The sequence below is a fragment of the Nerophis ophidion genome, linkage group LG22 (assembly GCF_033978795.1).
Source record: "Nerophis ophidion isolate RoL-2023_Sa linkage group LG22, RoL_Noph_v1.0, whole genome shotgun sequence".
NCBI lineage: Eukaryota > Metazoa > Chordata > Actinopteri > Syngnathiformes > Syngnathidae > Nerophis > Nerophis ophidion.
Window position 1 is genome coordinate 32,202,496 of NC_084632.1, and position 24,894 is coordinate 32,227,389.

The 24,894-nt window shown below is 41.9% G+C and overlaps 1 protein-coding gene across 11 annotated transcripts in view; it reads left to right on the forward strand.

Moving 5' to 3' along the window:
• The first annotated feature begins 896 nt into the window (after positions 1-896).
• Positions 897-24,894, forward strand: part of dnajc6 (DnaJ (Hsp40) homolog, subfamily C, member 6) — an 80,483-nt gene continuing 56,485 nt past the window's right edge. For 4 of the 11 annotated variants that reach the window (XM_061883704.1, XM_061883702.1, XM_061883703.1 and 1 more), the window contains exon 1: positions 21,067-21,380. In XM_061883704.1, the coding sequence (XP_061739688.1) occupies positions 21,176-21,380 (205 nt within the window). In that variant the 5' untranslated portion in view covers positions 21,067-21,175. Of the gene's footprint in view, positions 1,208-3,587; positions 3,837-3,942; positions 4,034-4,209; positions 4,320-9,470; positions 9,729-21,065; positions 21,381-24,894 lie in introns of those variants that run through there. The other 7 variants (XM_061883700.1, XM_061883701.1, XM_061883707.1 and 4 more) reach the window with 6 other exon arrangements.

Here is a 24,894-nt window from a genome sequence, read left to right on the forward strand (position 1 = left end):
CGTTCAAAGGACTCCGGCTTATTAGTGATTCCCAAAGCCCCAAAAAAGTCTGCGGGCTATAGAGCTTTTTCATTTCGGGCTCCAGTACTCTGGAATGCCCTCCCGGTAACAGTTCGAGATGCCACCTCAGTAGAAACATTTAAGTCTCACCTTAAAACTCATTTGTATACTCTAGCCTTTAAATAGACTCTCTTTTTAGACCAGTTGATCTGCCGTTTCCTTTCTTTTTCTTTTATGTCCCACTCTCCCTTGTGGAGGGGGTCCGGTCCGATCCAGTGGCCTGTGTACTGCTTGCCTGTGTATCGGCTGGGGACATCTCTGCGCTGCTGATCCGCCTCCGCTTGGGATGGTTTCCTGCTGGCTCCGCTGTGAACGGGACTCTCGCTGCTGTGTTGGATCCGCTTTGGACTGGACTCTCGCGACTGTGTTGGATCCATTATGGATTGAACTTTCACAGTATCATGTTAGACCCGCTCGACATCCATTGCTTTCCTCCTCTCCAAGGTTCTCATAGTCATCATTGTCACCGACGTCCCACTGGGTCATTATTGTCACCGATGTCCCACTGGGTGTGAGTTTTCCTTGCCCTTATGTGGGCCTACCGAGGATGTCGTGGTGGTTTGTGCAGCCCTTTGAGACACTAGTGATTTAGGGCTATATAAGTAAACATTGATTGATTGATTGATTGATAAACTTTTAGACTGCGTGGTGGGTTGTAGTGGGTTTCAGTAGGCCTTTAGATTTCCACGGCACACCAGACAATATCTCACGGCACGTGCCGTGCACAGTGGTTGAAAATCACTGCATTACCTTACCTTTTTGGTTTTCTGGAGTTTTCTTCAATTGCAGATGCGTGACACTGCAGTGCCCACGTGATACTCCAGTCCAGGTTTTACAAAGCTGCTCCAGTCATGGCAGCTCAGACATGATGCGCTGAGGGGCGCACTTCAGCACACCAAGCTGCATCTTCTATATAGGGATTTACCACCAAGCCTTGATGGGATGCAGCGTGTTGCTTCCACGGCAAGGTGTGCGCTGCTCTCTTGCATGCATGTTATCGTGCAACATGAAACGCTTTGATCTTTTGACTTGCAACGAATGACAACACAAAGGTCGCCGCTGTCAGACGCGGAGAGGATCGAGCGCATCTCTGCAGTTGGAAGACTATATAGTACTCCGGGGAGAATGCCTGAATCTATCCTGAAAGGTAAAGCAACATCTAATCGCATTTACTCGTGCTATCGTGATTCGGTGCATGCGGTGTGATGTTATCAAATGATGCAATCCGGGTGGTTACATAATGTGTGGGATGACATTTTGAACACTAACGGCGACGTCATCGTGGACTTGATCCCGGGGAGCACCTTGCATTGTGTATTGCTGCAAAATGACATAAATAACACGTACTTCATGTTGTTATTTGAATTATGGGACGTATCTCCTAATAATCACGTGATATTTCCCACGGCACGGACCTACATTATAAACTCCACGCTAGTGGTTTGTGTGGTAATAATAACATTTATGCGGTTTTTTTTTCATGTGCAACAGTGATAAGTCAAGAGCAGGTTTATCTGGCGGCAACACTGCAGTGACGTCACGCGCGTCACGTGAGCGGCTTAGCGGGGTTCACGCTCCCTCCCGAGCTTATACCTCTCAACTATTAAAGGTCAGAAATATACACCCGTTGTTTTGTTGACTAATATTGCAATTAGGTCACCGCCATTCCATAAGTCTACACTGCTTCATATGATAACAACCTGCTGGTGTTTATGTTTATGTTAAAGGTGATTGGTAGAGATTGCGGAAGTGTTCTTGCGCCTGCGCAGTGAAACGGAGACAGACCTTTGCGCGCGAAGGAGATGCGTTGAGGGATTTCAGCATGCGGTGAGCTTAAAATTTGCTTTAAAAGTTAAAGACTATTTTTGATAAGAAAGTACCCACAAAGTAATACACTGTATTACGCCGCCGGGTGTTTGTTCTGGCTTCCCAGTACGCATTGGTTGCTGTGACGCGAGAAATTCGGCCGCCATCTTGAAGTGGTGATGAGGAGCCGGCGAGCAGCCTAAACTGACAGTTGACAGGTAGAAAAGAAAGATGCCTGGCTGGTGGTCAGCGTTTTCCTGCTCAAATGAGCCGACTGTTGAAAATAGGAATCGGGGGGTTAATTTCCACCGCCATTCCACAGGTCCACACTGCTTTACATGATAACAACCTGCTGGTGTTTATGTTTATGTTAGGACTCCCCGTGTTCGTGGACGTACCCTACCTTAAAGGTGATTGGTAGATATTGCGGAAGTGTTCTTGCGCCTGCGCAGTGAAAGGGACACAGACCTTTGCGCGCGAAGGAGATGCGTTGAGGCATTTCAGCATGCGGTGAGCTTAAAATTCGCTTTAAAAGTTAAAAAGTATTTTTGATAAGAAAGTACCTACAAAGTAATACACTGTGTTACGCCGCAGGGTGTTTGTTCTGGCTTCCCAGTACGCATTGGTTGCTGTGACGCGAGAAATTCGGCCGCCATCTTGAAGTGGTGATGAGGAGCCGGCGAGCATCCTAAACTGACAGTTGACAGGTAGAAAAGAAAGATGCCTGGCTGGTGGTCAGCGTTTTCCTGCTCAAATGAGCCGACTGTTGAAAATAGGAATCGGTGGGTTAATTTCCACCGCCATTCCACAGGCCCACACTGCTTTACATGATAACAACCTGCTGGTGTTTATGTTTATGTTAGGACTCCCCGTGTTCGTGGACGTACCCTACCTTAAAGGTGATTGGTATAGATTGCGGAAGTGTTCTTGCGCCTGCGCAGTGAAACGGAGACAGACCTTTGCGCGCGAAGGAGATGCGTTGAGGGATTTCAGCATGCGGTGAGCTTAAAATTCGCTTTAAAAGTTAGAAAGTATTTTTGATAAGAAAGTACCTACAAAGTAATACACTGTATTACGCCGATGAGTGTTTGTTCTGGCTTCCCAGTACGCATTGGTTGCTGTGACGCGAGAAATTCGGCCGCCATCTTGAAGTGGTGATGAGGAGCCGGCGAGCAGCCTAAACTGACAGTTGACAGGTAGAAAAGAAAGATGCCTGGTCAGCGTTTTCCTGCTCAAATGAGCCGACTGTTGAAAATAGGAATCGGGGGGTTAATTTCCACCGCCATTCCACAGGTCCACACTGCTTTACATGATAACAACCTGCTGGTGTTTATGTTTATGTTAGGACTCCCCGTGTTCGTGGACGTACCCTACCTTAAAGGTGATTGGTAGAGATTGTGGAAGTGTTGTTGCGCCTGCGCAGTGAAACGGAGACAGACCTTTGCGCGCGAAGGAGATGCGTTGAGGGATTTCAGCATGCGGTGAGCTTTAAATTCGCTATAAAAGTTAAAAAGTATTTTTGATAAGAAAGTACCTACAAAGTAATACACTGTATTACGCCACTGGGTGTTTGTTCTGGCTTCCCAGTACGCATTGGTTGCTGTGACGCGAGAAATTCGGCCGCCATCTTGAAGTGGTGATGAGGAGCCGGCGAGCATCCTAAACTGACAGTTGACAGGTAGAAAAGAAAGATCCCTGGCTGGTGGTCAGCGTTTTCCTGCTCAAATGAGCCGACTGTTGAAAATAGGAATCGGTGGGTTAATTTCCACCGCCATTCCACAGGCCCACACTGCTTTACATGATAACAACCTGCTGGTGTTTATGTTTATGTTAGGACTCCCCGTGTTCATGGACGTACCCTACCTTAAAGGTGATTGGTATAGATTGCGGAAGTGTTCTTGCGCCTGCGCAGTGAAACGGAGACAGACCTTTGCGCGCGAAGGAGATGCGTTGAGGGATTTCAGCATGCGGTGAGCTTAAAATTCGCTTTAAAAGTTAAAAAGTATTTTTGATAAGAAAGTACCTACAAAGTAATACACTGTATTACGCCGATGAGTGTTTGTTCTGGCTTCCCAGTACGCATTGGTTGCTGTGACGCGAGAAATTCGGCCGCCATCTTGAAGTGGTGATGAGGAGCCGGCGAGCAGCCTAAACTGACAGTTGACAGGTAGAAAAGAAAGATGCCTGGTCAGCGTTTTCCTGCTCAAATGAGCCGACTGTTGAAAATAGGAATCGAGGGGTTAATTTCCACCGCCATTCCACAGGTCCACACTGCTTTACATGATAACAACCTGCTGGTGTTTATGTTTTATGTTAGGACTCCCCGTGTTCGTGGACGTACCCTACCTTAAAGGTGATTGGTAGAGATTGTGGAAGTGTTGTTGCGCCTGCGCAGTGAAACGGAGACAGACCTTTGCGCGCGAAGGAGATGCGTTGAGGGATTTCAGCATGCGGTGAGCTTTAAATTCGCTATAAAAGTTAAAAAGTATTTTTGATAAGAAAGTACCTACAAAGTAATACACTGTATTACGCCACTGGGTGTTTGTTCTGGCTTCCCAGTACGCATTGGTTGCTGTGACGCGAGAGATTCGGCCGCCATCTTGAAGTGGTGATGAGGAGCCGGTGTTGTAAGCACAATACCAATGGGCGCAATTTGCAAAATGCACAACCACATTTTGCAAATTTAATGTCAAATCAAATCAAATGTTTATTGGATTCATCCCTATACAGTGTACATCCACGACTAAACTACTGACTAAACTACTACCACAACTTGGTTTACTAAGGGAAGTATGGATTCAGGCCGGGTGGCCTATTTTAAGTTCCAGGTAACCCAACATTATTATATTTTATAAATAGTAAACCAAGTTGTGGTAGTAGTTTAGTCAGTAGTTTAGTCGTGGATGTACACTGTACAGTGATGAATCCAATAAACATTTGATTTGATCCATCCATCCATTTGCTACTGCTTATTCCCTTTTGGGGTCGCGGGAGGCGCTGGCGCCTATCTCAGCTACAATCGGGCGGAAGGCGGGGTACACCCTGGACAAGTCGCCACCTCATCGCAGGGCCAACATAGATAGACAAACAACATTCACACTCACATTCACACACTAGGGCCAATTTAGTGTTGCCAATCATCCTATCCCCAGGTGGATGTCTTTGGTGGTGGGAGGAAGCCCGAGTACCCGGAGGGAACCCACGCATTTACGGGGAGAACATGCAAACGCCACACAGAAAGATCCCGACCCTGGATTTGAACCCAGGACTTCAGGACCTTTGTATTGTGAGGCAGATGCACTAACCCCTCTTCCACCGTGAAGCCCCATTTGATTTGATTTGACATTAAATTTGCAAAATGCGGTTGCGCATTTTGCAAATTGCACCCATTGGTATTGTGCTTACAACACCGGCGAGCAGCCTTAACAGACAGTTGACAGGTAGAAAACAAAGATGCCGGGCTGTTATTCAGCGTTTTCCTGCTCAAATGAGCGGACTGTTGAAAATAGGAATCGGGGGGTTCATTTCCACCACCATTCCATAGGTCCACACTGCTTTACATGATGACAACCTGCTGGTGTTTATGTTTATGTTTGGAGTCCACGTGTACTTGTACGTACCCGGCATGCCTTGTAGCACTTTTTGCAAATGTTATTGTTCCGCTATGTATGTTTAACTTACCTGTAATGTGTGGCGCCGTTGCAGTTAATGTACTTTCAATCATAGATCTCTTATAAGTAGACGTAGCATTGGCTGCTGTGATGCGAGAAATTTGGCCGCCATCTTGAAGTGGTGATGAGGAGCCGGCGAGCAGCTTTAACTGACAGTTGACAGGTAGAAAAGAAAGATGCCGGGCTGTTGGTCAGCATTTTCCTGCTCTAATGAGTGGACTGTTAAAAATAGGAATCGGGGGGGTTAGTTTTCACAAGTAATTTTTAACATTAACGTACTATTGGTTGTATTTTGTGAAAACAATATTACCACAGAGTTGAAGAGCAAAGACCTTCAATAGTACTGAAATCGTACCCGCTAGCAAACAAGAGTATGACCTTAATTGAATTGCTTGTCAATGAAATTAATTACATTTAAAATGTCATATTTGAATAATATAAAGGTTAAATAAATGATGAAGATAAAGATTGTAAAAGCCACATTGGTGGTTTTAGCTGATATAAAGACTTCCATCCATCCATCCATCCATCCATCTTCTTTCGCTTATCCGAGGTCAGGTCACGGGGGCAGCAGCCTAAGCAGGGAAGCCCAGACTTCCCTCTCCCCAGCCACTTCGTCTAGCTCTTCCCGGGGGATCCTGAGGCGTTCCCAGGCCAGCTGGGAGACATAGTCTTCCCAACGTGTCCTGGGTCTTCCCCGTGGCCTCCTACCGGTTGGACGTGCCCTAAACACCTCCCTAGGGAGGCGTTCGGGTGGCATCCTGACCAGATGCCCGAGCCACCTCATCTGGCTCCTCTCGATGTGGAGGAGCAGCGGCTTTACTTTGAGCTCCTCTCCGATGGCAGAGCTTCTCACCCTATCTCTAAGGGAGAGCCCCGCCACACGGCGGAGGAAACTAATTTCGGCCGCTTGTACCCGTGATCTTATCCTTTCGGTCATGACCCAAAGCTCATGACCATAGGTGAGGATGGGAACGTAGATCGACCGGTAAATTTAGAGCTTTGCCTTCCGGCTCAGCTCCTTCTTCACCACAACGGATCGGTACAACGTCCGCATTACTGAAGACGCCGCACCGATCCGCCTGTCGATCTCATGATCCACTCTTCCCTCACTCGTGAACAAGATTCCTAGGTACTTGAACTCCTCCCCAACCCGGAGATGGCACTCCACCCTTTTCCGTGCGAGAGCCATGGACTCGGACTTGGAGGTGCTGATTCTCATTTTGTACACTTGGCACCAGGACACCCTAGGCCGCAGTTCCATAATCGACTTTGTAGATATAAAGACTTTCAGGTGTTTATATATGTTTATGTTTAAGTATTTGGCAGACGCTTTTATCCAGAGCGACATACATAAAAAATACATATCTCCCTGTATGATCAGTGTCAAGAGCTTGGTCCGCATTGTCGGCAGTAAGTCGAACCCCTTTCCAGTGGGGGTTGGACTCCGCCAAGGCTGCCCTTTGTCACCGATTCTGTTCATAACTTTTATGAACAGAATTTCTAGGCGCAGTCAGGGCGTTGAGGGTATCTGGTTTGGTGGCTGCAGGATTAGGTGTCTGCTTTTTGCAGATGATATGGTCCTGATGGCTTCATCTGGCCAGGATCTCGCACCCGAATGTGAAGTGACTGGAATGGGAATCAGCACCTCCAAGTCCGAGTCTATGGTTCTCGACCGGAAAAAGGTGGCGTGCCATCTCCGGGTTGGGGAGGAGATCTTGCCCCAAGTGGAGGAGTTCAAGTACCCCGGAGTCTTGTTCACGAGTGAGGGAAGAGTGGATCGTGAGATCGACAGGCAGATCGGTGCAGCGTCTTCAGTAATGTGGACGTTATATCGATCTGTTGTGGTGAAGAAGGAGCTGAGCCAGAAGGCATAGCTCTCAATTTACCGGTCGATCTGCGTTTCCATCCTCACCTATGGTCATGAGCTTTGGGTTATGACCGAAAGTACAAGATCACGGGTACAAGCAACCGAAATGAGTTTCCTCCGCCGTGTGGCGGGGCTCTCCCTCAGGGTGAGAAGGTCTGTAATCCGGGAGGAGCTCAAACTAAAGCCGCTGCTCCTCCACATGGAGAGGAGCCAGATGAGGTGGTTCGGACATCTGGTCAGGATGCCACCCGAACGCCTCCCTAGGGAGGTGTTTCGGGCACGTCTGACAGGTAGGAGGCCACAGGGAAGACCCAGGACACGTTGGGAAGACTATGTCTCCCGGCTGGCCTGGGAACGCCTCGGGATCCCCCGGGAGAACTTTGACCAAGTGGCTGGGGAGAGGGAATTCTGGGCTTCCCTGCTTAGGCTGCTGCCCCCGCGATGCAACCTCGGATAAGCGGAAGAAGGTGGATGGATGGATGTTTATTACATTTAACATCATGTTAATTTTAGCAAAAAGCTGTTTTTTTCTCTTTTTTTGCTTTAGCGTAAAAAAACTTTTTGAAATTGCACGGAATAGAAAAGCAGTGTAAAATGCAACATGTCGTTCATGAAGTTTGCACATTGGTCTTCTTTTGCTTCATTTCGGACCTGTTTTATTGTCACTTTTGTATTGTTTTGGTTTTTTACACGTAATTCTGCCTGTGCTTCAGAGTGTCATAGTGGGACTTTATTGCCCACTTGTCAGCATGTTGTCCATAATGCAGTGCAGGTTGTGCAACAACAAGTAGTAAATCTAGTAAGCAGAGGTACTTAAACTCAGTATTGTTAACATGTTAAAGATCAAGGACACGCAGAATGCTTGTATTGTAATGCAAAACATCCCATCTGCATAAGTTATTGGTCTGCTACTCACTGTGGTATTTTGATTAGCTTTCGTACATGCAGCAATTGCTGCATGACTGCTACAGATATCCTTAGCACAACCCATAACAATGTGTTGAGAAACTGTTTAAAAGTATAGATGTGTTGGATATCTTTTTTGTAAATTATTGTTGCTATTCATCCTAACTTCCTCACAAAAAAATCAGCCCCAATTGTTTTATTGAAGATAAACTATGTTTCAAAATTAAATTTTAATTTTTTTCATGTTTTCTCCTCTTTTAAACCGTTCAATTAAGTGTTTTTTCCATCATTTATTCTCGACGAAAAACCTTCCGTAAAAGGAAAAAAAATGTACACCGGAATGACAGACAGAAATACCCATTTTTTATATATACCGGTATATATATTTATTTATTAAAGGTAAATTGAGCAAATTGGCTATATCTTGCAATTTATTTAAGTGTGTATCAAACTGGTAACCCTTCGCATTAATCAGTACCCAAGAAGTAGCTCTTGGTTTCAAAAAGGTTGGTGACCCCTGGGTTAGTGCATCTGCCTCACAATACGAAGGTCCTGAGTAGTCCTGCGTTCAATCCCGAGCTCTGGATTTTTCTGTGTGGAGTTTGCATGTTCTCCCCGTGACTGCGTGGGTTCCCTCCGGGTACTCCGGCTTCCTCCCACCTCCAACGACATGCACCTGGGGATAGGTTGATTGGCAACACTAAATTGGCCCTAGTGTGTGAATGTGAGTGTGAATGTTGTCTTTCTGTCTGTGTTGGCCCTGCAATGAGGTGGCGACTTGTCCAGGGTGTAACCCGCCTTACGCCCGAATGCAGCTGAGATAGGCTCCAGCACCCGCCACGATCCCAAAAGGGACAAGCGGTAGAAAATGGATGGATGGATGGAGGTTAGTATGGCGTCATGTAACTGTCCAGGTACTGGAATCAAAACAACACTGTCCGTCTGTTTAGCTTCATATATTTTCATATTGTAACAAATCTGACCCAAAACTTTTGCACAGGACTGTAAAATATAACAATCACATCTGAACATTTTGGAATTATAATTATTATTAAAGCAATTTTTACAATGGACCATGGGCTAATGTAATGTCACAGAGATGTAACGTGGTTGCAGGTTCTCCACATTCATTTCCAGCCTAGAGTGGTTAGAGGAAGCCCAGCAGCAACAATGAAGCGGCAGTGCACTGGGTCCGGGCTATGGAGGGGGTATCGCTCCTTCCTTTTGGACATTCCGTTCCCGCTGTGCTCTGTGCTTCCGTCTGCTCCAGAAAGAGAGTTTCCCAGGCTCATGTCCACTTTTCAGAAGCATGCGAGTGTTGCCAGGGGACAAGGCAAAAGAAGGAAGCATCCCTGGTCCGTGTATTGCTCAGCACAGACTTGAGGCAGGGGTTTTAAACTCGCCGCCCATTTGCGGTACGCTACTGAATTTCTTATTTTAGTGTGAATGCGAACCACTCGGCTTGCATGCAGTCAGATATGTCTCGTAACGATGTGTTTGGTACTTTGTCTTTTCAATAGTGGGCCATTTGTGACATCACAAATTGACAGATGTAATCATGTGTTGTCGGCCAGCCTCCTCCCCAGTGTACATTTTTAAAAGATGAATTAGGATACTTTTGGATAGGCCGGGGTGTGGTTACATAGGCGCCGATCTACATTTCTGCCAGTGGTGTATGTCTATTAGTGTTGTCCCGATACCGATATTTTGGTACTCGCACAAAAAGTTTTTGGGTACTTTTCTAAATAAAGGGTACCACAAAAAATGTCATTATTGGCTTTATTTTAACAAAAATTAAACAAATGTGTCTTATTGCAAGTGTTTCCTTAAATAAAATAAAACAGTGAATATAGAAGACAACTTGTCTTTTATTAGTAAGTAAACCAACAAAGGTTCCTAATTTAACTGCTGACATATGCAGTAACATATTGTGTCATTTATCATTCTATTATTTTGTCAAAATTATGAGGGACAAGCAATAGAAAATTAATTATTAATCTACTTGTTCATTTACTGTTAATATCTGCTTACTTTTTGTTTCAACATGTTCTAGCTAAACTTCTGTCAAAATGTAATAATCACTTATTCTTCTGTTGTTTGATACTTTACATTTGTTTTGGATGATACCACAAATTTGGGTATCGATCCGATACCAAGTAGTTACAGGTTCATACATTGGTCATATTCAAAGTCCTCATGTGTCCAGGGACATATTTGTATATTTATAAACGTAATATACATTTAAAAAAAAAACGAAAGATTTTGTGATGTTAAAAAATATTGATGTAATCATAATAGTATCGACCAGATACGCTATTCTACTTGGTATCAGTACTAGTGAATGTTAGGTGCGGATCCACCAATGGTGTTTGTTTATATTGTAGTGTCCCGGAAGAGTTGGTGCTGCAAGGAATTCTTGGATTTGTTTTGTAGTGTTTATGTTCTGTTGCGGTGCGAATATTTTTCCAAAAGTGTTTGTCGTTATTTAGTGTGGTTTCACTATATGGCACATGTTTATGACAGCGTTGGCATTGTTCATACTGCCACCCTTAGTGTGACATGTATGGCTGTTGAGTAAGTATGCCCCTCATTCATTAGTGTGCAGTATGCTCTACCTTAAGATGATTGGGTCATTAGTTCATTACCAGGCACAATGAGATCTTGGTTAGACTTTGTTAACTAGAGGCTATATGATGTATGACTTCTTTATACTGCAAAACTGACCAAGCACGCCACAAAATTAACAACAACAATAATTAAAACATTAGTTTTTAATATATCGAAAGTTGCCACCAATCCTAAGTGGGTGCTCGGCATTGTCCGTGGGTGCTTGGGCCTACCACGGGATCGGCACCTATGCGCGGTTACATTTGTAGTCTGGGAACGCTGCCACAAACGAACGTCTTGCAGACATATGCAGAAAGTAGGTTATAAAAGTGACTGTATAGCAAAATCAAAGCAACATAGGTTTGATCCCCTGGATGTATGTTAGTGGCTGGACCAGGTGGGTTACAGCAGTGGTCCCCAACATTTTTGTATCCGCGGACCGGTCAACGCTTAATAATTTGTCCCGCGGATTGGGGGTGGGGTGGGGGGGTGTTGTCCTTTTTTTTCTTTTTTTTTTTGTTCTTTGTCATGAAAAATGGAGATTTTTGTAGTTGGTGCACTATTTGTAAGTGTATATTGTGTTTTTTATGTTGATTTAATAAATACAGTACATGTTAATAGTTAACGCAGTTGTTGTTTATTATCCTCTACTAGAAGTAGAGGACATCTAGAAGTAGAAGAGGATAATAACACACACACAGACACACACACACACACACACACACACACACACACACACAAAAACAGTCCTAATACAATAACCTGCGAATCTTTGGGTGTCCCACGATTCGATTCAATATCGATTATTGGGGTCGCGATTCGATACTATATCGATTTTTTCGATTCAACGCGATTCTCGATTCAAAAACGATATTTTTCCGATTCAAAAAGATTCTGTATTCATTCAATACATCGGATTTCAGCAGGATCTACCCCAGTCTGCTGACATGCTAGCAGAGTAGTAGATTTTTGAAAAAAAGCTTTTATAATTATAAAGGAAATTGTTTTATCAACTGATTGCAATAATGTAAATTTGTTTTAATTATTAAGCGAACCACAAATTTGACTTATTTTATCTGTGAAAATATTGGACACAGTGTGTTGTCAAGCTTATGAGATGCGATGCAAGTGTAAGCCACTGTGACACTATTGTTCTTTAAAAAAAATTTTTTTTTTTTTATAAATGTCTAATGATAATGTAAATGAGGGATTTTTAATCACTGCTATGCTGAAATGATAACTAATATTGATACTGTTGTTGATAATTTTCATTTTTGTTTCATTACTTTTGGTTTGCTCTGTGTCGTGTTTGTGTCTCCTCTCAATTGCTCTGTTTACTGCAAGACTGAGTATTGCTGGGTCAGGTTGGGTTTTGGAATTGAATTGCATTGTTATGGTATTACTGTGTAATGGTTTGTTGGATTGATTAAAAAAAAAAAAGAATAAATAAATAAAAATTAAATTTAAAAAAGCGATTAAAAAAAAAAAGAAGCGATTCTGAATCGCACAACGCATTCGATTCGATTTGTATTCGAATCGATTTTTTCCCCACACCCCTACTGAACACCATAGATTTCATGTAGGCTTTATGATGCATTTACATTATAATACCTACTATCAGAGACAGAAACTCTTCATTTAACATAATGTCCTTTTTTGCTGCTTCAACACAGAAAAAGGTAAAGTGAAATAACTTAGTTGTTAACTGGAGGTCAATAATGTTTGTCTTTCTCTCAGACAGACAGGTCTTGACTGTCCGCAACACACGCACGCATGCACACACCGCAAAATCAGTTACACTAAAAGCTAATTAGCCTTCACTTTAAGGACTGCGAACGAGCTGAGCTGCCGCTTATATTTCTAGAATGTCAACGAGCTCATAGTGATGTTACTAGTAATTGACTGGGAGGTGTTTATTATAATTTGGGGAGAGTCCGCTGCATTATGCTCACCTGCTGAACACCTTTCTGCTAACCTGCACCGTCTCTTCTCTCTGCCTGTCTCTGCTGTGAGCACTGACTCCATACGCTCTGATTACTCACTGCTGATTGGCTGTTAGATGCGCTCTCAATACGCACTGCTGATTGGCTGTTAGATGCGCTCTGAATACGCACTGCTGATTGGCTGTTACCGCTCTGCGTGTAACCAATCAGATGGTTGTGTGGGTGGGACAATGCTAGGTGCTGCAGAGATGTACTGACAGAGGCAGAGGCAGTACGAAGCGTAGCAGCGTGTTAAGACTTTAGCACCAAATGATAATATAAATACATTTAATAAAGTCAAATACAAATAAGGCAACAAGATAAGCTTCCTACACTTCTCTTTTGTAAAGTAAATCTGAACAGGGCATCTACATTAGCTATATGATTTGCCTGAGAAGCTGGACAGGACAAAAAAAATATAAAAACAAAATAATTTTAAACTTTTTATTTATATTTTGTTTAAGACCTTAGTTTAGGCGGTGGCTCTTTGTTGTCAAGGCGGCCGCCTTAACAACAAAGCGCTGCGGGAAACCCTGTTTTATATATAACCCCTGTGGAAATAGGGGTTAGTGCGTCTGCCTCACAATACGAAGGTCCTGAGTAGTCCCTGGTTCAATCCCGGGCCCGGGATCCTTCTGTGTGGAGTTTGCATGTTCTCCCCGTGACTGCGTGGGTTCTCTACGGGTACTCCGGCTTCCTCCCACCGCCAAAAACATGCACCTGGGGATAAGTTGATTACCAACACTAAATTGGCCCTAGTGTGTGTATGTGAGTGTAAATGTTGTCGGTCTATCTGTGTTGGCCCTGCGATGAGGTGGCGACTTGTCCAGGGTGTACCCCGCCTTCCGCCCGATTGTAGCTGAGATAGGCGCCAGCGCCCCTCGTGACCCCGAAAGGGAATAAGCGGTAGAAAATGGATGGATGGATATATATATATATATATGTATATGTTAGGGCTGCGAATCTTTGGGTGTCCCACGTTTTGATTCAATATCGATTCTTAGGGTCGTGATTCGATCATATATCGATTTTTTTTTTAATTCAACGTGATTCTCGATTCAAAAACGATATTTTTCCGATTCAAAACGATTCCGTATTTATTCAATACATGGGATTTCAGCAGGATCTACCCCAGTCTGCTGACATGCTAGCAGAGTAGTAGATTTAGAAGAAAAAACTTTTATAATTGTAAAGGACAATGTTTTATCAACTGATTGCAATAATGTCAATTTGTTTTAACTATTAAACAAACCAAACATTTTACTTATTTTATCTTTGTGAAAATATTGGACACAGTGTGTTGTCAAGCTTATGAGATGCGATGCAAGTGTAAGCCACTGTGACACTATTGTTCTTTTTATAAATGTCTAATGATCATTTCAATGAGGGATTTTTATCACTGCTATGCTGAAATTATAACTAATATTGATACTGTTGTTGATAATATTCATTTTTGTTTCACTACTTTTGGTTTGTTCTGTGTCGTGTTTGTGTCTCCTCTCAATTGCTCTGTTTATTGCAGTTCTGAGTGTTGCTGGTTCAGGTTTGGTTTTGGAACTGGATTGCATTGTTATGGTATTGCTGTGTATTGTTTTGTTGGATTGATTAAAAAAAATAAATCCATTTTTAGAAAATGAGAATCGATTCTGAATCGCACAACGTGAGAATCGTGATTCAAATTCGAATCGATTTTTCTCACACCCCTAATAAATATATACATATATATCCATCTATCCATTTTCTACCGCTTATTCCCTTGTGGGGTCGCGGGGGGCGCTGGCGCCTATCTCAGCTACAATCGGGCGGAAGGCAGGGTACACCCTGGACAAGTCGCCACCTCATCGCAGTGCCAACACAGATAGACAGACAACATTCACACTCACATTCACACACTAGGGCCAATTTAGTGTTGCCAATCAACCTATCCCCAGGTGCATGTCTTTGGAAGTGGGAGGAAGCCGGAGTACCCGGAGGGAACCCACGCATTCACGGGGAGAACATGCAAACTCCACACAGAAAGATCCCGAGCCTGGATTTGAACCCAGGACTGCAGGACCTTGGTATTGTGAAGCAGACGCACTAACCCCTCTGCCACCGTGAAGAATTCACATTGTAGGAATTTCCCCAAAAATATTTGTAAATTATATATATATATATATATATATATATATATATATATATATATATATATATATGTGTGTGTATATATATATATGTGTGTATATATATATATATATATATATCTGTATATATATATGTGTATATATACATATATATGTGTATATAAGTCTGTGTATATATACATATATATGTGTGTGTATATACATATATATGTATTTACATATATAGTTTGTATATATATGTATGTATATATTTATGTATGTATATGTGTATATATATGTATGTATGTATATATATGTATGTATATGTGTGTGTAGGTGTATATATATGTGTGTACATGTTTATAAATATTTGTGTATATGTGTGTGTGTATATATACATATATATATGTATATATGTATGTCTATATGTATGCATGTATATGTGTGTGTAGGTGTATATATATGTGTGTATACGTTTATAAATATTTGTGTGTATATGTGTGTGTGTGAGTGTATATGTATATATATATATATATATATATATATATATATATATATATATATATATATATATATATATATATATATATATATATATATATATATATATATATATATATATATATATATATACACACAAACCCCGTTTCCATATGAGTTGGGACATTGTGTTAGATGTAAATATAAACAGAATACAATGATTTGAAAATCATTTTCAACCCATATTCAGATGAATGTGCTACAGAGACAACATATTTGATGTTCAAACTGATAAACCTATTTTTTTTTGTGTGCAAATAATCATTAACTTTAGAATTTGATGCCAGCAACACGTGACAAAGAAGTTGGGAAAGGTGGCAATAAATACTGATAAAGTTGAAGAATGCTCATCAACCATTTATTTGGAACATCCCACAGGTGTGCAGGCTAATTGGGAACAGGTGGATGCCATGATTGGGTATAAAAACAGCTTCCCAAAAAATGCTCAGTCTTTCACAAGAAAGGATGGGGCGAGGTACACCCCTTTGTCCACAACTGCGTGAGCAAATAGTCAAACAGTTTAAGAACAACGTTTCTCAAAGAGCAATTGCAAGAAATTTTGGGATTTTACCATCTACGGTCCATAACATCAATAGATTTAGAGAATCTGTAGAAATCACTCCACGTAAGCGGCATGGCCGGAAACCAACATTGAATGACTGTGACCTTCGATCCCTCAGACGGCACTGTATCAAAAACCGACATCAATCTCTCAACTATATCACCACATGGGCTATAGAACACTTCAGAAAACCACTGTCACTAAATACAGTTCGTCGCTACATCTGTAAGTTAAAGCTGTACTATGCAAAGCGAAAGCCATTTATCAACAACATCCAGAAACGCCGCCGGCTTCTCTGGGCCCGAGATCATCTAAGATGGACTGATTCAAAGTGGAAAAGTGTTCTGTGGTCTGACGAGTCCACATTTCAAATTGTTTTTGGAAATATTTGACATCGTGTCATCCGGACCAAAGGGGAAGCGAACCAGCCAGACTGTTATCCAATGCAAAGTTCAAAAGCCAGCATCTGTGATGGTATGGGGGTGCATTAGTGCCCAAGGCATGGGTAACTTACACATCTGTGAAGACACCATTAATGCCGAAAGGTACATGCAGGTTTTGGAACAACATTATGCTGCCATCTAAGCGCCGTCTTTTTCATGGACTCCCCTGCTTATTTCAGCAAGACAATGCCAAGCCACATTCAGCACGTGTTACAACAGCGTGGCTTCGTAAAAAAAGAGTGCGGGTACTTTCCTGGCCCGCCTGCAGTCCAGACCTGTCTCCTATAGAAAATGTGTGGCGCATTATTAAAGCGTAAAATACGACAGCGGAGACTTCGGACTGTTGAACAACTGAAGCTCTACATAAAACAAGAATGGGAAAGAATTCCACTTTCAAAGCTTCAACATTTAGTTTCCTCAGTTCCCAAACATTTATTGAGTGTTGTTAAAAGAAAAGGTGATGTAACACAGTGGTGAACATGCCCTTTCCCAAGTACTTTGGCACGTGTTGCAGCCATGAAATTCTAAGTTAATTGTTAATTGCAGAAAAAAAATAAAAATTCAAGAGTTTGATCAGCAAATATTTTGTCTTTGTAGTGCATTCAATTGAATATCGGTTAAAAATGATTTGCAAATCATTGTATTCTGTTTATTTTTACATCTAACAGAATTTCCCAACTCATGAAAACGGGGTTTGTGTGTATATATAACCTCAAACCCAGTGAAGTTGGGACGTTGTGTAAATCGTAAATAAAAACAAAATACAATGATTTGCAAAGAGAAGATACTTAAAAGTTGAACCTAGCCTTAGTCCAAACCCCTAACCCTATCCCGTATCGCTCAGTCAGCGCTCGCAGGACTGTGCTTGCATCACCTCTATCTGTTGGTGGTTCCCCATGGACATCTCAGGTATGAGCTACCCCAGCGCAGCTAGTGGGCTCGGTGTTGTCATTGTCCGTTTTTAATTGAGCGCCAGATGTAGAAGTCGCTTGCGAGCGGGTTCCGCTGATCAAACACGTCCACAGGAGTCCGGCGTTCAGAGTTGAACAAGGTTTTATTCACCATCAATAATTTCAATATTCGACTTTTCAGTCCGTGTCATTCCTCTCCAAACTCTCCAAGCCCTCTTTTTCCTGCTGTTAGCAACCGCGACTGTTAAAGATAACAGGTGATTAGACAACTCGTACCACTTGGGAAATCTAATCACCTGTCAGCTGTGTTTTGAAGCCGGCCGTGACACGCCCCAGTCTGCCAGCGTGCTGTCCCAAGCACCTTGGACAGCGATGGCGACCACCGCTCCCGCAAAAAGCACTGACCACGCCTCCCTCCAGAATCATAAAGTTAAAAATATTTAAATAATATGGCAGGCCAAATCTGTCTCCCGGGCCTTGAATTTAACACCCGTGAACTAGACATTATTACACATTTCCCCAAACTATTGGACGGGCAGAGGGTCAATAACGCACGTAAAAAAAATTATCACCGTAAATGATCTTATCCATATGTTCTTGTCCTGCTTTAAACTATGCTCCTTTTGGGAGGACATTTTTGACACAGTCGGAAAGGCATACGGTCAAAACATTTCCCCCAACATATTATCAGCCATTTTCGGCACATGCCCTGATAACACGTGCCCTGTACCACTAAAACAAACGCGTTGTTGCTTTTACGACTTTGCTGGCCGGGCGATTGATCTTGTTAATTGGAAGCTGACTAGCCCCCCATCACATGGCCGTTGGATTAGAGAGGTTCTGTACAATCTAAAACTGGAAAAACATAGGTTTTTGCTAAAAGGCTCTTCTCAAGCGTTTCAAAGTTCATGGAGTCCTTTCTTGCTGTATGTCAGCTCTCTTGACTTATCCCCAGACGCAGATGAGGAAAAATCTCCTCTTGACCCTGTTATTTATTTTTTAAATATATATATATGTTTTATTTTTCTCTTTCAGCCTCTAATGTCTGTCTCTGACTTTGTATGAGTCTGTGTGTGCGTGCGTGTGTGTGTGAATGTGTATATTTTTGTTGTCTTACTTGTTGTATGTTTGTGCCATATGTCCCTTGTTGGTTTGACCTGAGTGAGGTGGGAGGGTGGGGGGGTGTTTTGGGTCTCAAGGGAAGCTGAGTGAAGAATTTACTGACTTTAAAATTGTACTGTGCCCTGCGATGAGGTGGCGACTTGTCCAGGGTGTACCCCGCCTACCACCCGAATGCAGCCAAGATAGGCTCCAGCGACCCCAAAAGGGACAAGCAGTAGAAAATGAATGGATGGAAAATTGTACAGTTTCGACTTGCACTCTTTTCTGTTTATTTGAAAATGTCAAAAACTGCATTTAGTTGAGATAATAATGAGTCATGTATTGGAATATGGGATCTATGATTTAGATTGTTTTAACTATTAAATGAACCAAAAATATCACTTATTTTATCTTTGTGAAAATATTGGACACAGTGTGTTGACAAGCTTATGAGATGCGATGCAAGTTTTAGCCACTGTGACACTATTGTTCTTTTTTTGGGGTATATAAAATAGTCAGGAAGTGTCATGAATACAAAGGATTATGGGTATTTATTGTGTTGCGTTTATGTTGTGTTACTGTGAGGATATTCTCCCGAAATGTGTTTGTCGTTCTTAATTGGTGTGGCTTCAAAGCGTGGCGCATATTACTAAGAGTGTTAAAATTGTTTGTATCACAACCATTAGTGTACTCTGTGTCACCCAGTATGCCTTGCAGTCGTGTGCGTTGTGACGCAGAAGCCACACACAACATGATGCTGGACTGACAATTAGAATGTACATGTTGTAGAAGGCGACAAAGCCATTGGCTTCATAGCACGCACTAATATTTAGTATCTGGTTGACTGCCGGCAGTCATCCAAGTGAATAATAGCGTCTCTATATATGTGTGTGTGTATATATGTGTGTGTGTATATATATAAATGTATGTGTGTGTGTGTGTATATATATATGTACATATATATATATATAAATATATATATATATATATATATATGTATATATATATATATATACATATATATATATATATATATATATATATATCCATCCATCCATTTTCTACCGCTTATTCCCTTTCGGGGTCGCGGGGGGCGCTGGCGCCTATCTCAGCTACAATCGGGCGGAAGGCGGGGTACACCCTGGACAAGTCGCCACCTCATCGCAGGGCTATATATATATATATATATATATATATATATATATATATATACCAAAAAGTTACATTTTGGTTTCATCTGGCCACATGACATTCTCCCAATCCTCTGCTGTATCATCCATGTATCCATTTTGGTATAACCTCAACTCGTCGTGTTTGGAGGAAGAAGAATACTGAGTTGCATCCCAAGAACACCACACCTACTGTGAAGCATGGGGGTGGAAACATCATGCTTTGGGGCTTTTTTTCTGCTAAGGGGACAGGACGGATGATGCGTGTTAAGGAAAGAATGAATGGGGCCATGTATCGTGACATTTTGAGCCAAAACCTCCTTCCATCAGTGAGAGCTTTGAATGGTTGACCAAATACTTATTTTCCACCATAATTTACAAATATTTTTTTGAAATTCCTACAATGTGAATTCTTCACGGTGGCAGAGGGGTTAGTGCGTCTGCCTCACAATACGAAGGTCCTGCAGTCCTGGGTTCAAATCCGGGCTCGGGATCTTTCTGTGTGGAGTTTGCATGGTTTCCCCGTGAATGCATGGGTTCCCTCCGGGTACTCCGGCTTCCTCCCACTTCCAAAGACATGCACCTGGGGATAGGTTGATTGGCAACACTAAATTGGCCCTAGTGTGTGAATGTGAGTGTGAATGTTGTCTGTCTATCTGTGTTGGCCCTGCGATGAGGTCGCGACTTGTCCAGGGTGTACACCGCCTTCCGCCCGATTGTAGCTGAGATAAGCGCCAGCGCCCCCCACGACCCCAAAAGGGATAAGCGGTAGGAAATGGATGGAAGGATGGACAAGGTGAATTTCTGTATTTTTTTCACATTCTGTCTCTCGCAGTTGAAGTGTACGGATGATGAAAATTACAGACCTCTGTCATCATTTTAAGTGGGAGAACTTGCACAATCGGTGGCTGACTAAATACTTTTTTGCCCCACTGTGTGTATATATATATACATATATATATATATATATATATATATATACATATATATATATATATATATATATATATATATATATATATATATATATATATGTATATGTGTGTGTGTGTATATATTTATATATAGGGGGTCCACTGTCCTTCGCTCCATTGTTAAAGACGCATGGCTGAAGACCTCTGCCCTTACGTATTAGTATTAAAATAAATCTGGCCACAAGAAGCCTAGGGCCGGCCCTGTAATGGCTCTGACTAGTACATCACTGCGGCACCGAGAGAGAGAGAGAGAGAGAGAGAGAGAGAGGGAGTGTGTGCGTGTGAAAGAGAGCGACAGCTAGAGAGAGGGAGAGAGTTAGTATTTTCTCCTCCATGAACATGTGTTACATCTAGCTTCAGTAGCACAAGTATCGGCGGCTGTGGAGGCGAAGGCACAGCCTGTCACATCGGTCTCAACGTCCTATTAATTAAAAAAAAAATAAAAAAATCCCAATTTTATGTCATTTGGTGATGAGCTTGCTTGGCGCCTACAAGAAAAAGAGCAGTTACGATGGCTACGAATCTTTGCAGCTGGTCGATAGCGGCAGAGATAGCTTCGGCACCGGCGGAAGAGGAGGCGGAAGCAGCACATTCGGAGGCCCGGTAGCGGCTCCCCTCGGACCGAAGGCGAGCCCGCAGAGGAGAGAGGAGGACTGCAGCACCATGGACAGCTCAGGTAAGAGTTTCCGGTCACTCTCATCATGGCGGGGGAGCAGGTTAGTGGTCGTCCATCATAAGGTGGCAGATGGGACCGTGAAATCCCTTCTAGTGCTCCCAGTCATCCCCAAGCCCCACCTACTGTACCCCCTTTATGTGTGCACACATGTATCAACGACCATGCACATGCAAACCCCGTTTCCATATGAGTTGGGAAATTGTGCTAGAAGTAAATATAAACGGAATGATTTGCAAATCCTTTTCAACCCATAATCAATTGAATGCACTACAAAGACAATATATTTGATGTTTAAACTCATAAACTTTATTTTTTTTTTGCAAATAATAATTAACTTCGAATTTCATGGCTGTAACACATGCCAAAGTAGTTGGGAAAGGGCATGTTCACCACTGTGTTACATCACCTTTTCTTTTAACAACACTCAATAAACGTTTGGAAAATGAGGAAACTATTTGTTGAAGCTTTGAAAGTGGAATTATTTACCATTCTTGCTTGATATACAGCTTTAGTTGTTCAACAGTCCGGGGTCCACGCTGTCGTATTTTACGCTTCATAATGCGCCACACATTTTCGATGGGAGACATGTCTGGACTGCAGGCGGGCCAGGAAAGTACTGCAGGCGGGCCAGGAAAGTACCCGCACTCTTTTACTACAAAGCCACGCTGTTGTAATACGTGGCTTGGCATTGTTTTGCTTAAATAAGCAGAGGCGTCCATGATAACGTTGCTTGGATGACAACATATGTTGCTCCAAAACCTGTATGGACCATTCAGCATCAATGGTGCCTTCACAAATGTGTAAGTTACCCATGTCTTGGGCACTAATGCACCCCCATACCATCACAGATGCTGGCTTTTGAACTTTGCGCCTATAACAATTCGGATGGTTATTTTTGTCTTTGTTCTGGAGGACACCACGTCCTCTGTTTCCAAATGTAATTTGAAATGTGGACTCGTCAGACCACAGAACACCTTTCCACTTTGCATCAGTCCATCTTAGATGCGCTCAGGCCCAGCGAAGCCGGCGGCGTTCCTGGGTGTTGTTGATAAATGGCTTTTGCTTTGCTTAGTATAGTTTTATCTTGCACTTACAGATGTAGCAACCAACTGTAGTTACTGACAGTGGTTTTATGAAGTGTTCCTGAGCCCATGTGGTGATATCATTTACACACTGATGTCAGTTTTTGATGCAGTACCGCCTGAGGGATCAAAGGTCCGTAATATCATCGCTTACGTGCAGTGATTTCTCCAGATTCTCTGAACCTTTTGATGATTTTACGGACCGTAGAAGGTAAAATCACTAAATTCTTTGCAATAGCTCGTTGAGAAATGTTGTTCTAAAACTGTTTGACAATTTGCTTACAAAGTGGTGACCCTCACCCCATCCTTGTTTGTGAATGACTTAGCATTTCATGGAAGCTGCTTTTACACCCATTCATGGCACCCACCTGTTCCCAATTAGCCTCCACACCTGTGGGTTTGATGAGCATTCCGCAATGTTGTCAGAGTTTACTGCCACCTTTCCCAACTTTTTGTCATGTGTTGCTGGCATTAAATTCTAAAGTTAATGATTATTTGCAAAAACTTTTTTTTAAATCAGTTTTAACATCAAATATGTTGTCTTTGTAGCATACTCAACTGAATATGGGTTGAAAATGATTTGCAAATCATTGTATTCCATTTATATTTACATCTAACCCAATTTCCAAACTCATATGGATACAGGGTATGTAGTAAACATCAAAAGATACATGATGATGGTATAAACTTGCACGTTTCAATATTGCACTCATGTCCTAATAATGAGACAATACAAATTATATAAAGTATTATAGTATTTATATTGTTGTATAATTTTTAAGTATGTCCCACCAACATTATACATATTATTAATCAATCGTCATCGGGACAAGTCCAATGAATAAAATGTAATCAGTACGTTATTTTAAGAAAATGTTCATCTCATTAGGACACGTGCTATCTTTGATTCTTGAATATAATGTCAATGACATCCATATATATTTATAAAAATGAAACAGATACACTAAAACTATCCTTTTGCAAAAGGGTATAGAGTTCAGTTTCAGTTTATGTCGAACATGCATACGATACAATGTAATGCGTCACATAATTCCAGTAGTTTCATTACAGCACGTCCAAAAATGAGTAGGAAGAAGCAGAGCTTATTTAATCCTACCACTTTTCATTCCATAACAATTTTATCCCATTTCCTTGTTCTCTGTAACAGAACAGTGAATACATAAATTACAAATGAATAATATACCATAGTAAACAAATATTAAATACATACAGTCGTGGTCAAAAGTTTACATACACTTGTAAAGAACATGTCATAATGTCATAATGAGTTTCCAATCATTTCTACAACTCTTATTTTTTGTGATAGAGTGATTGGAGCACATACTTTTTGGTCACAAAAACGTTCAAGAAGTTTGGTTATTTTATGTGTGTATTATGGGTCGACTGAAAATGTGACCAAATCTGCTGGGTCAAAAGTATACATACAGCAATGTTAATATTTGGTTACATGTCCCTTGGCATTTTTCACTGCAATAAAGCGCTTTTGGTAGCCATCCACAAGCTTCTGACAAGCTTCTTGTTTAATATTTGACCACTCCTCTTTATAAAATTGGTGCACTTCAGCTAAATTTCTTGGTTTTCTGACATGCACTTGTTTCTTCAGCATTGTCCACACGTTTAAGTCAGGACTTCGGGAAGGCCATTCTAAAACCTTAATTCTAGCCTGATTTAGCCATTCCTTTACCACTTTTGACGTGTGTTTGGGGTCATTGTCCTGATGGAACACCCAACTACTCCCAAGACCCAACCTCCGAGCTGATGATTTTAGGTTGTCCTGAAAAATTTGGAGGTAATCCTCCTTTTTCATTGTCCCATTTACTCTCTGTAAAGCACCAGTTCCATTGGCAGCAAAACAGGCTCAGAGCATAATACTACTGCCACCATGCTTGACGGTAGGGATTGGTGTTTTTGGGATTAAAGGCCTCAACTTTTGTCCTCCAAACCAATTGCTGGGTATTGTGGCCAAACAGCAAAATTTTTGTTTCATCGGACATTACATGGACAAAGATAAGACCTTCCGGAGGAAAGTTCTGTTGTCTGGACTGTAATTTAAACAATCTTTATCTCAAAAGAAAAAAAGGGTTCAAGATGTTCATCATAATTATTGTTATGTGTACTTTGTGAACACTTGTAGTTTGAACAGTCTCTTAAACTGAATCATATTGGTGCTTTGTTTGATTTCTTTGGGTAATCCGTTCCATAATTTAATTCCACATACAGATATGCTAAAGGTTTTAAGTTTTGTACATGCATGCAAATGTTTTACATTTGATTTTCCTCCAAGGTTATATTTCTCCTCTTTTGTCGAGAAAAACTGTTGTACATTCTTGGGTAGCAGGTTGTAGTTTGCTTTGTACATAATTTTAGCAGTTTGCAAATGCACCACATTGTTGAATTTCAATATTATTGAT